The 12,212-nt window shown below is 40.4% G+C and overlaps 1 protein-coding gene across 10 annotated transcripts in view; it reads right to left on the reverse strand.

The window, feature by feature from the left end:
• LOC129764654 (trehalase) overlaps nucleotides 1-12,212 on the reverse strand; it is a 122,290-nt gene that overhangs the window by 14,026 nt on the left and 96,052 nt on the right. For 9 of the 10 annotated variants that reach the window (XM_055763949.1, XM_055763947.1, XM_055763951.1 and 6 more), the window contains 3 exons: nucleotides 6,076-6,427; nucleotides 5,884-6,015; nucleotides 4,851-5,822 (listed from right to left, as the gene is read on the reverse strand). In XM_055763949.1, the coding sequence (XP_055619924.1) occupies nucleotides 4,851-5,822; nucleotides 5,884-6,015; nucleotides 6,076-6,427 (1,456 nt within the window). Of the gene's footprint in view, nucleotides 1-4,850; nucleotides 5,823-5,883; nucleotides 6,016-6,075; nucleotides 6,428-6,510; nucleotides 6,609-12,212 lie in introns of those variants that run through there. The other variant, XM_055763950.1, reaches the window with a different exon arrangement.

Below are 12,212 nucleotides of genomic sequence, written 5' to 3' on the forward strand. Positions count from 1 at the left end.
TGAATAATAACTCATTACTAGCACCAGAGCAATCGGGATATCGGGAATCACATTCCTGTGAAACCGCCTTGAATTTGGTGTTAGCTAAGTGGAAGGAATATATCGAGAACAAAGAAGCGGTCATTGCAGTGTTTTTGGATTTGAAACGCGCATTTGAAACTATTTCCAGGCCCTTGTTGTTACAGACTCTGCGGCGCTTTGGTTTAGAGGGTTCGGCATTCAAATGGTTTGAAAGTTATTTGAGTAATCGAATACAGAGAACTGTTTTTGCTAATTCTGTTTCTGAACCAATAGCTAGTACGTTCGGTGTTCCACAAGGAAGCGTGTTGGGGCCTATTTTATTCATAATGTACATAAATGACATGAAACGAGTCTTACGTTTTTGCGATATAAATTTATTTGCGGACGATACAGTTCTGTTCATAGCAGCTAGAAAATTAGAATCCGCAGCATTGCACTTAAATGGAGATTTGCATTGTCTTAGTAGTTGGTTGAATTATAAGCAGTTAAAATTAAATGTTGGAAAAACCAAGTACATGGTATTTTCTTCGAGATATTATAACACCGAGTGTTTGGTAGAGATAAATGGTGAGACACTTGATCGCGTTAGAGAGATAAAGTATCTTGGTGTTACTATAGATGACAAACTGCTTTTTAAGTCTCACATAGATAATGTCATCGAAAAAATTGCAAAAAAATACGGTATCATGTGCCGTTTAAGAAATGAGTTGACAATTTCGAGTAAAATTCAATTATATAAATCAATAATATCGCCACACATAGACTTTTGTTCATCCATTCTTTTTCTTGCTAACGAAACACAAATGTTGAGGCTACAACGTTTACAAAATAAAGTAATGCGCTTAATTTTGCGTTGTAATAGATTCACTTCCTCAGCTTTCATGCTAAACACGCTTCAATGGCTATCTGTGAAGCAAAGGATTGTATATTTAACTATGGTGTTCGTTTTCAAAATTATAAATGGATTGCTGCCTCGATATTTGTGTGATCGAATTGAAAGAGGAAGTGATATTCATAGATATAATACCAGAAATGCAGACGAAGCACGAACGCCTAACTTCTTAAGTAAAGTGTCACAGAACTCCCTATTTTTAAAGGTGTAACTTATTTCAATTCGATGCCTAGGCACATTAAAAGAGCAACCACATTAGTGGATTTTAAACGACATTGTATTTCACATATCAAAAATGTAATATAAATGGTTAAATTTTAATGAACGAAGTTGTTTTCAACGAATTGTGTTTGTGTATGTGTATGAAAGAATGAACTGCCATCTTCGTCCAAATGATAATGAAGGATTTTTTGTATGTTTATAGAAATGAAAAGAGAAAAAAAAAAGAAAATAGAAAGTAGTCTACATAAGTTTGAGCACGCGCGCGATAATGCAGCCATGAGAAATCTGAATTGTGATAGCGATTGGAACATGGTAGAGTTTGTTCTTATTGTGGAATTGGATATGTTAGTTTCGTTAAAAAGAAGCACAACTATGATTGGGGTTCGTTTAAGATCGAGGGAACGACTGTTGTCAAGTAAAGAAGGCTCAATAGCTATTTCTGAAGGATCAAGCAGACAACCGTCAGAATGAAGGGATAGGCTACAACCTGAAATTCATTCAACGGGTCAAATGTTCGATTAATCTGAAGAGTTAATAGTCTGACAATTTTGGCAGTCAGGTTACAGTGAACTCAGAAGATGCTATGGGATAGCTTGACGGGACAGCAAGCGTTTCTTCTTGAGATTTGACTGAACTGAAAGATTTGCTGTGACTTCTTACAAACATGTCCGAAGAAACTTTTGAATAGACGAAGCTAAGTGAAATATCGATATCACAAAGAGGTAATTTCATATCTGCAAATTAAATCAGTTCGTTTTTATTTGTAAAACTGGTTATGTATTAATTGATTATCAACTAGATAATCGACCAACTCAAACCTATGTAGGGGAATGAGGCGGGACCTTCATTATCATTATCATCTATCTTGTGCTTTTCGTATGCCTTTGAACATATGCTAAGCTAAGTATTTGGTAGAATTAGAAAGAAATTCTGTGTCATGTGCTTCTATCAAGCAATCTAATCCTCTAGTATATGAAATGACGATATTCCCAGGGTCTTCAGGTTAGTAGTACATGTTAGGGAAACATATTCCGAGCTGCACAATGGCAAGCGAGTACAAAAGTGCTCGCCGCTGCATGTATTTGCAAAGCGGATTTCTCCAGGCACCTTGGTTTTGGAGTCCGTGTTAGGGAAGCATATATCGGTGTGATTAAAAACACCTCCGACCTGCATGTATTTGCAATGCCGATTTCCCCAGGCTCCATGGTTTTGAAGTCTGTGTTGGGGAAACCATATATCGGGCCAATGAAAATGTGACATTTAGGGCGTTTAGATAACGCTTGACATTATACAATTACTCATGCAGAGGGCCAGAACCGACGTCGAGAGGCGCATTTGAAAAACAAAATACTGCCAGCAGGAGGAAACCACATGTTTCGTTTCCTTTTCTTCAATTGTTCTATATAGTTCCCAAGATCAGCGCTCCTGAGATAGCGCATTAGACGAAGGAATAGAAGTAAATATTTATTGCCGGTAATTAGCTAGATGTTTCCCCCTTTAACCTTTTTCGTGGGAAGCATGTTTCGATAAGCCCCAAGGCGAGAGCGCTGTATGGGCCGCTCGAGAGGTGATAATAATTGTTTTGTTTAGGTCTCGCCCCTTTTCGCGCATGGAATGAGCGCGAAGGTCAGAGAAGGAATAGGGCAAAGAAACAAAAATGTTCATTTAGGATCCCACGCGGGTGGCGTAGTGAAGGATAAGAACAGGAAAATATAGATAGGGATTTCTTTGCTGGCAATAAGCAAATAGTTAGGTCATAAAATCATCAGCGATAGTGAAGGATGGAAGCCCTGGGATGAAATTTTCTGGTGCAAATAGGTAGGCAGATAACAGATGCGGTTTCGGTTATCTAAGTAGAAAACGGAGATCTTTTCGCTCCCTTTTAATTTTAAGTTTAACTAGCTGACCCAACGAACTTCGTCCCGCCCAAAATTGATTTTTTGATTTGAATACTTTCAAACATCCACGTTTTCTTACTAAGTGAACGTTAGCGAGTCCAATCACTGAACTCTTCATTGATTGATTACCCTTAGACCCTTTACAATTTCCTTTTACTATAAGTTGTCTAGTACTTCTACAAAAATTCGTCCTTATAATATAAAACTATTTTTAGACACAATTCTCGCTCAAGATTCTTCAAGCATTTGGAGATAACATGTTTCTCTGTTGCATGAAATACTAGTTTGATACAGAGAATATTACAGAATAAAGACAGCTCAAATCGGACCATTCCTTCCTCGGGTTTAGGGTACACCAACACATTTGGCCTTCCATTTTTGTTTATATAGAAAGAAGATATAGGAATGCGTTATTCCAATTTCGTTAGCGCCAACATCAAATGGACTAACAACGCTTGGTTAATTTGGAGCTTGGAGCTGAGAAGGATTTCGAAAACACTGGTAAGAATGACAGAGCAACAGAAAAGCAGACCACTTACTTCATTCGGACGGACCATTCTAGAGCCGAGCTAGCTGCCCTAGTAGGGGTTTGCTGAAGTCTAGGGGCTTAGCCCATAAGAGAGCCTTTGAGGCAAGATTTCGAAAAGCAACAAAAATCCAGGGGAATAAGTTCCCTGGTTAACATTGGTGGCTCCAGAGAGGAGGAGCCAGACCAAATACCGATAAAATCCTATAACTAGGGAAACTTGGATTCCCTGGTTAACAAGGACTGTCCAAGAGGCAGTTCGGTTTTCGGAAAGGAAGATCGACGTTTGACGTGAATATCTCAGTTATCGGCACAGTAGAAAAAGCCATCAAACAGAAAAGAAGAGCACAGAATGTGTACCATCACCCAAAACGCTGTCGAAAACTACCCATTGTGTATTTTCTCTCGAAAATTTGGGAATAAGTAGTTTAGAGTGCATTGTTTACACTGTATTTTTATCGCTGTCAGTTTTTCGAAAATTGGAAAGGTGGCGTCACCCGAAAAGCAACGTCGCGAATTGATTTGGGAAGCAACTGGGAATCGTGCAGTCAACGGCGAGTCGAGTGATTAAACGTTACGTACTACGGAACTCTGAGCATTGAACAGAAGTACAAATGCGGTCAGAATGGGTATTCTATTAGTGATCAGCATCACAAGCATGTCATGAAAGCGTTTAAGTGGAATCCCAATACTTCGGTCAGGGATGTGGCCGAAAATTAAATCCGGGAGGGAGTGAACACGTACAAAGTACAGAAGTGCAGAATCGTGACGAACGGCAAAATACAGTGGGAAACCCAGATACTGATGGATGATGAGACTTATGTCAAGGCGGACTTCCGGCAGCTTTCGGGAATGCTATTTTTCTTCGCCCCTGTGCTGGTTTGATGTTCCGGAGGAAGTAAGAAGGCAAGAATTTTCAGAGTTTGCATACATACAGTTTGCAAGAGATACATGATTTGGCAAGCGATCTGCTCATGTGGAAAACCGAGCGCGCCGTTCGTGGCTACCGGGACTGTAAACGGGCAGATCTACCTCAAGGAGTGTTTACAGAAGCGTCGGCTCCATCTGTTGAAGCAACACAGGGCCCTTCGATCTTCTGGCGGGATCCAGCTCCGTGCCACTATTCAATGGATGTCTTGGAGTGGTACGAACCCAACAAGGTCACTTTCGTACCCAAGGCTATAAAGAAAAAAGTCCCTTTTCGTGCTTGGCCGACGGAGTGTAGTCCACCTTGCAATCTGTCCGGGAGTGTCGGTTTATCCCCGCCCTACAACTATCAAGATTAACTTACCTTCTCAAACATGGCTTTCGTTTCATTGTACGCAATGTAGTTGCCTCGCACCCATCGCTGGGCCCACTTGAATGCCAACTCCTTAGTCTCCTGGCTGTTCATGCTGTCCAGTCCCATGATCAACATGTGCTGCATGGGTGGCCAAACGTTCGGAAAATCCCACTGTTCGTTGGTGTTGCTCAGCGTATTCGGAACACCTCCCGGGTACGTATCCAATCCTAGCTTTTCAATATAGGCGAGGATCTTTTTCGGCAAGCTGGCATCATCCTTATCGTAACATCCGGTCCATAGCGGGGACAGATTGGTGGGTGTGAAGTAGTGGCGATGTTTCTTGTTGATCAGATCGTAATCCAACCAGGCGCCCTCATTCTCGTTCCATAATACTGCTGCAATAGCTTTCTTTATTTCATCCGCTTTCGCTTCGTATAAATTTGCCTTCCGGAGGTCGTTCTTAAGGGTGTAGAACTCCGAGATGATCAGCGCGTTCCAGTAGAGGATCGCGTTCAGTTCCACGGCAATGATCGAACGGCACTTCAAATCGGTCAGATTGCCTGCATTCGTACCCTCCTTGATGAACCACCGGCTGGAAAAGTCCATTCCGCTCTCCGCTGCTGCCTTCAGTTCGCTGTAGAAATCCTGCTTATCTTCCTCCTTTTCGAAAATCTGCGCGCTGATTATATCCTCCCGGTAAGACTCGGGTCGTGGACCGGTGGATTTGTAACCGTACGCAGCCAGATGGTAACCGTTGACCTCGACCAGGTAGTTGTTCATGAAGAACTCGAACTCTCGCTCGAGTGTTTCAACGGCATCCTCAGCGAATTTGGTATCGTTGGTGGCATCAACGTAGGCCTTCACCATTCCACACAGTAGCGGCGGTTGGGAGCGCATGCTGTAGTAGATGCGACCACCGTTCGGGATGAAACCGTACCGCTCAACGATGGACAGGAAGTTTTCCAGCATACCGCGGGTCGTCTTAGGGAAGAAAAATATTTGATTGCACTACTTCACACATCGACTATCATCTTTCATTTACCGAATACATTTCCGACAGGAGTAGTCCCTTCATAATCCAGTATGAGTCCCAGTAGTAGAACTCCCTGAATCTTCCTCCGGGCACAATGACGGGATGGGTGATGGGAATAATGGAATAATGCTCTGAATTAATCTGAAAAACAACACTCATTAGCAAACTTAATCAGAGCGCAAGTGTTGAGAATAAACTCACCGCAACATCGGCGGTCATCTTGCGACCCAGCTGTTTCCAGATACCGTTCAGTGCCTTGCCAAACTCGCGCAGATCGGTGTCCTTGATGTGCTCCAGGAAGGCTGGGCTCTCGATCCAATCGTTCGGGAGCCACTCCTCGAACTCGGCTCCCGGCTTCTCGAACATCGATTCCACCCAATGCTGCATCTCCTGCTTAGTGGGTTTGTCCTTCGTCTGCTCCAGGAAGTCGTTGAAGGAGGCCAACGTTTCGTTGGGGGTCTTCTTCATCTTCATGTCGACGAACGTTTTCGAGTCGGGATAGATCGCCATCATCTGCACGGTATCGAGCAGCTTGCCATGGCAGTAGATTTCGCTGTGGGGGAGAAGAGTAGAGAAAAAATGAATTCCGATTAGTGGTCAGTCATAGGAAATCCATTCCGAAGAATTGTTTACTACCATTTGAAATGCATTTGAACGATTCTATCGAGATAGCAACTTCCGGGAACTCGCTTGGAAACTCAGCTCACTTTCAGTCGCCGATCGTGACTGAGTGCGGGGCTTGAGCGAGCTGCAATTATCCATACGAAGACAGCACACATAAAAGGGCAAGGAGAACATGTCGTCGTCTCAGCCAGTCATTGTCATTGGCGGGGCTTGTTAAGTACAGTGGTGAATGTGTGAATTAAATGTGGTTCGTTACTCCTTAGGGGGGTATTCTAGTGAAGAGGTACGAATTTCAGACGTTTTTTCGAGCTGGTGCAGTGAGAGGGTTAAAAAAAAGTTGTACCATGGCGTACACGATTCCAGTCATTCTGGTTATTGGAAAAAAAATCGAAAAGATTCTGAATCAGTGAAGATGTCGCTATGATATGAACCTTGGGCAAGTCAAAAAAAATCCTTGTCCTTGCTAGTGTATATTCTTAAACTTCAGAAGCACGAAGAAAAAAAATCGTTTTTTTTATCAAATTTCTACACTAGAATACCCTCTTAAGCAATTAGCTCGAAGTGGTGGTACAATTTCTGCTCAAGTTGATATTATCGTAAAACGCACGCATCAGCGGGTTCTTAATTTACATTCAGTGAAAAGTAGCAAAAACGAAGTCACGCGTTTCATATTGTATTCCGTATTGGTAGAGCACATCTTATTAGAAACGCGATTTGCTTTTGAGAAAATCGTACACATAGTGTACTTGCAAACAAACATATGAAGGTCATTTTTGCAAACCCAGCAGGTATATTTCAATTGCAACGAATTTTGATGACTACATTGTACAAAGAAAAAATCAGACAACATGCGTATATCAGCCAACCACCCCGATTTTTCAGAATTTCCCAGACTTTTCGGCACGCTCGCTGATATCCTGACAATACTCAATTTTGCCTGATACTTCTGGAATGATCCTTTTTTTTCTGATTTTTGTACATTTAACTTTATCTGAATGAAAATTATCCATAATAAATATACAAAGTTTTTCTGGTTGAAAATAAAAATAATAACTGTCATAATAGCTTTCATAAGAAAAACTGTCCGCTCTCCACTTGAATAATATTTAATCTTTCTTTTACTTATTATCTCTATTCCGAAGCAATTCGTGTCCTCGAAAATATACTGTCGACATTTATTAAAGCTTGAATTTGGCGTGAAAGAAAGATGCTCTATCAGATTAGTACGCCTGGAGGCAGTTTTAAATCGTTATATTTTGAATTAAAATAATAACTTGATGTTTTTTTTAATGTTCAAAACACGTCGACTCAACTCTGACTTACCCACTTGTCCATACATTTTCTGTTAAATATTTGTCACCATTTGCGAGAAAAATGTGTTCCTTTATGAAGTAGAAAACACATCCGAAACGGAAATTTTTATTCTAAAAGCGCATTTATTTCACTTGCTAATCCGATCTCACAATACTAGAAATAAATTTCAAAAAAATCGCGAATTTATTACAAGTTTTTCTCCTATAACTCCATAATCTTACTTCATGACAGAGGACTGATTTACATTTGGCACATTTTATATGCATAATGTGTAATATTTTTATGCGATTCAAAATTTGAACTGCACTTATCTAACTATCTATATATATAAAAATGGAGTGTTGTCTGTCTGTCTGATTCTTATAGACTCGGAAACTACTGAACCGATCGACATGAAAATTGGTATGTAGGGGTTTTTGGGGCCGGGGAAGGTTTTCGTGATATTTTGAGACCCCTCCCCCCTCTCTAAGGGGGGGCTGCCATACAAATGAAACACAAATTTCTGCATTACTCGGAAATTAACCAAGCAAACGAAACCAAAGTTGGCATGTGAAAGTTTTAGGGTGCATAAAATGATTCTATGGTAGTAGGACACTCCTCCCCTCACTCAAAGGGGGGGCTGCCATACAAATGAAACACAAATTTCTGCATTACTCGAGAATTAATCAAGCAAATGGAACCAAATTTGGCATGTGGAAGTTTTAGGGTGTAATAAATGTTTCTATGGTGGTTAGACACTCCACCCCCCTCTCTAAGGGGGGGCTGCCATACAAATGAAACACAATTTTTTGCATTACTCGACAATTAATCAAGCAATTGAAACGAAATTTGGCATGTGGAGGTTTTAGGATGCAATAAATGATTCTATCGTGGTAAGATTCTCCTCCCCTCTCTCTTAGGGGAGGCTGCCATATAAATGAAACACAAATTTCTGCATTACTCGAGAATTAATCAAACAAATGAAACCAAATTAGGAATATGGAGGTTTTAGGGTGCAATAAATGTTTCTATGGTGGTTAGACACTCCACCCCTCTCTCTAGAGAGGGCTGTCATACAAATGAAACACAAATTTCTGCATTACTCGAGAATTAATCAAGCTAACGAACCCAAATTTGGCATGTGAAGGTTTTAGGGTGCAATAAATGTTTTACGGTGGTTAGACACTCTTTCCCCTCTCTTAGGGGGGGCTGCCATGCAAATGGAACACAATTTTTTGTATTACTCGAGAATTGTGGTCGGGGTCGACTAGAAGATCAATCAATGAACAGTTCTGCGATTGGACTCATGGACTTGCGCTTAGTAAGAAAACGTGAATGTTTGAAGGTATTGATAACAAAAAACAAATTTTGGGCGAGACGAAGTTTGCCGGGACAGCTAGTTTTAAATAAATCCGGTGTCGCTTCATAATTTTTCGCAATTGATCTCGATTCATTATTCTCGAATCACGGAAAATCATCCAAATAAGATGCTTTCGGAAGAAGAGTTGATTGTGATGAACAAATGAAGCGAAAGGAATCACTGGTTTTGGCAGTACCACACAATTTGACCGAAAAACCTTAAATGTATTATATCGCCATTGCGTTTATAAAAAACTCGCTTCGTAAATGCTACAAAAATTCTGAAAACTGGCTAAACTAAGCGGATATTGCATCTACTGATTATTACAGGGTGGTCAGGTTCACTTCAGGGGAAGAACTTCTCTCTCTATGGACTCTTAACCAATTCCTCCCTTGTTCTCGTCAGGGGACTCACGTGAAGGAGGTCTTCTGCTGACTTCCACTGAAAAAGCGAATCTTGGACGGAACATCGTTAGCCTTTATGAGCATGCTGTCGTTGAAGGGGTTGCTATGGTTGATCAATCGAACAATTTAATTTCGGAGGAATCAAGAGTCACGGCTGATGAGCTGATAGCACTAACCAAATCTTTCAAGAACATGAAGGCCCCTGGTTTCGACAACACCTTCAATATCGAGCTCAAACACTTCAGCCATGGCTCATTTGTGTTTGTACCGAAAATTTTGAATAGATGCTGGGAGCTTTGCTACCTCCCTTCAGTATGGAAGCTAGCTAAAGTTATACCAGTTCTGAAACCGGGGAAAGATCCTTCTATTTCTAAGAGCTATCGGCCCATCAGCTTGCTCTGTGCACTCTCTAAGTTGTTCGAGAAATGCATCCAAAGTCGAATTCTTGCTTTTGCAGATGAGAATGGTATTTTTCCTGAGGAACAATTTGGTTTCCGTAAGGGATGGTTTACTATCCATCAACTCACTAGAGTTACGAATATTATACAGCGGAACAAGTCGTTGTCCAAGACGACAGCAATGGCGCTCTTGGACATCGAAAAGGCCTTCGACAATGTGTGACACGATGGTCTAGTGTACAAGCTGCAGCGATTTGATTTTTCAATGTATCTTATTAAGATCATCAGAAATTATCTCTCTGATAGGACATTTGGGTATGCCTTCATAATGTGTGCTCAGAGCATTTCGATATAGTTGCAGGTGTGCCCCAAGGAAGTATCCTTGGGCCCATCCTGTACAACATTTATACTGCGGACATCCCATCGCTTCCCGGTGATGGGATATTGTCCCAATTTGCCGATGACACTGCGATTTTGTTTCAAGGTCGCGTAATCGGTGCTCTGACTCGCAAATTGCAGGGTGGGCTGGATGCCCTAACAGGGTATTATACCAGTTGGAAAATTGTTATCAATGCGGTGAAGACTCTGGCTATTCTATTCCCGCATTCGAGATCTCGTAGACTTGTTCCGTCTGATAATGTAAGAATTCGGTTCGGTGACTCACTTATCGAATGGTCCAGAGAAGTGATCTACTTAGGACTCACTCTAGACAGTTATCTGATTTTTAGGTCTCACGTTTATAAAATTGTCACGAAATGTAATATTCTGCTCCGGTCGTTGTATTCGTTGATTGGCAGAAATTCTAAACTTTGTCTGAAGAATCAGATGGCTGTCTATAAACAGATCATTTATCCTGCAATTGAAAATGCAGTTCCAGTCTGGAGTGGCTGTGCCCGGACACACAAACTGAAACGCCAGCGCATTCAGAACAAGTTCCTCAAGATAATTCTGAATCTGCCCCTCTGGACGAGAACAACAGAGGTTCACGAAAGAGCCTGCCTGGATACCCTGGAAGTGAATTTCCACAAATATATTCAAAAATTTGGAGAGAGGTGCTCCTATTCCGAACATTTGATTGTCCGGAATCTGTACAGTAATTTCATAGGTTTAGGTTAAGGATAGGTTAAGTAGGTAGTTTGTATTAAAAATTAAAAAAGAAATAGAAATGTCTAACATTAAAATAATAAAAAAAAATCAAATAAAACGAGCATTTAATAATGCAATTTATTAAGCTAGAATTAAGATGCAAAGCATAAGCTGTTCACATAACTTGTAAGAACTTTGTACAAAACAAAAACAAAATGAAATAAATATATATTTATGTAAAAAAATGGACTATGGACTCTATGGACTATGGACTAAACTCTTGGAGTGTTTTCGACGAGAAAGCAAACATATTCTGGGAGAATAGAATTTTTAAGCTGCGTGTAAGATGGGGAATGATTGTGAAACAAAACTATGCATGTAAAATTGAATAAATGTATGTCTACATATAGAAATGATGCTTTTGTTTCTCCAAAAAATCGGCTCAAGCTTTCCAGACAATCCAATATGAACTATCCTGATTTCTTCCTGATATTTATATTCATTCTTCCTGATTTTTGAAAATTTGAGTTGGCAACCCTGCTTGCAGGGATCTCCACAGGGTAAACAATTGATCATCAAACAACTCAACAGCTCAAAGCAGGCTCAATGATCTTCCACAAATCTATTGCAGATAGACGTCGGAAAGGATCTGAATCATAGGGGAACCGCGTGTAAGACGGACAGTGGGGGTATAATTGACAGGTGGTTGATTTGTATAGTTGCATTAGGAATTTCAAATTTCTGTTGACGGGAACCCCTTCTACATGCTATTCTATAATATTTAAACCATCATATGACAATGAACACTGATCAAAAATGGAATAGGGAAACAAAAACCGAAAATCAAACATGATTCCACGTGTTGATGTAATTTTTGCGGCTTTGATATTACCCATTTTGAGTGGTTTAATTACAAAATTGAATTCGCTGATGGTTTCATTTTGTGAGTTGACAGAGAAGCGATATTAGGTATGTACGGAAAAATAAATTCATTCGTAAGTGGTAAATTTAAATTATTGAAATAATTGCACTGGTGGGGTTGAAATAGACAGTCACATCCAAGGTAAAATTCAATGCATGATGGAAAGTGAAGGGAAGAATATTCAACTCATTTTTATATTGCTTTGTCTTTTTGTGCTATTTTAGTTACTAGACACACAAACACTGAGAGAG

The sequence above is a fragment of the Toxorhynchites rutilus genome, chromosome 2 (assembly GCF_029784135.1).
Source record: "Toxorhynchites rutilus septentrionalis strain SRP chromosome 2, ASM2978413v1, whole genome shotgun sequence".
Lineage (NCBI taxonomy): Eukaryota > Metazoa > Arthropoda > Insecta > Diptera > Culicidae > Toxorhynchites > Toxorhynchites rutilus.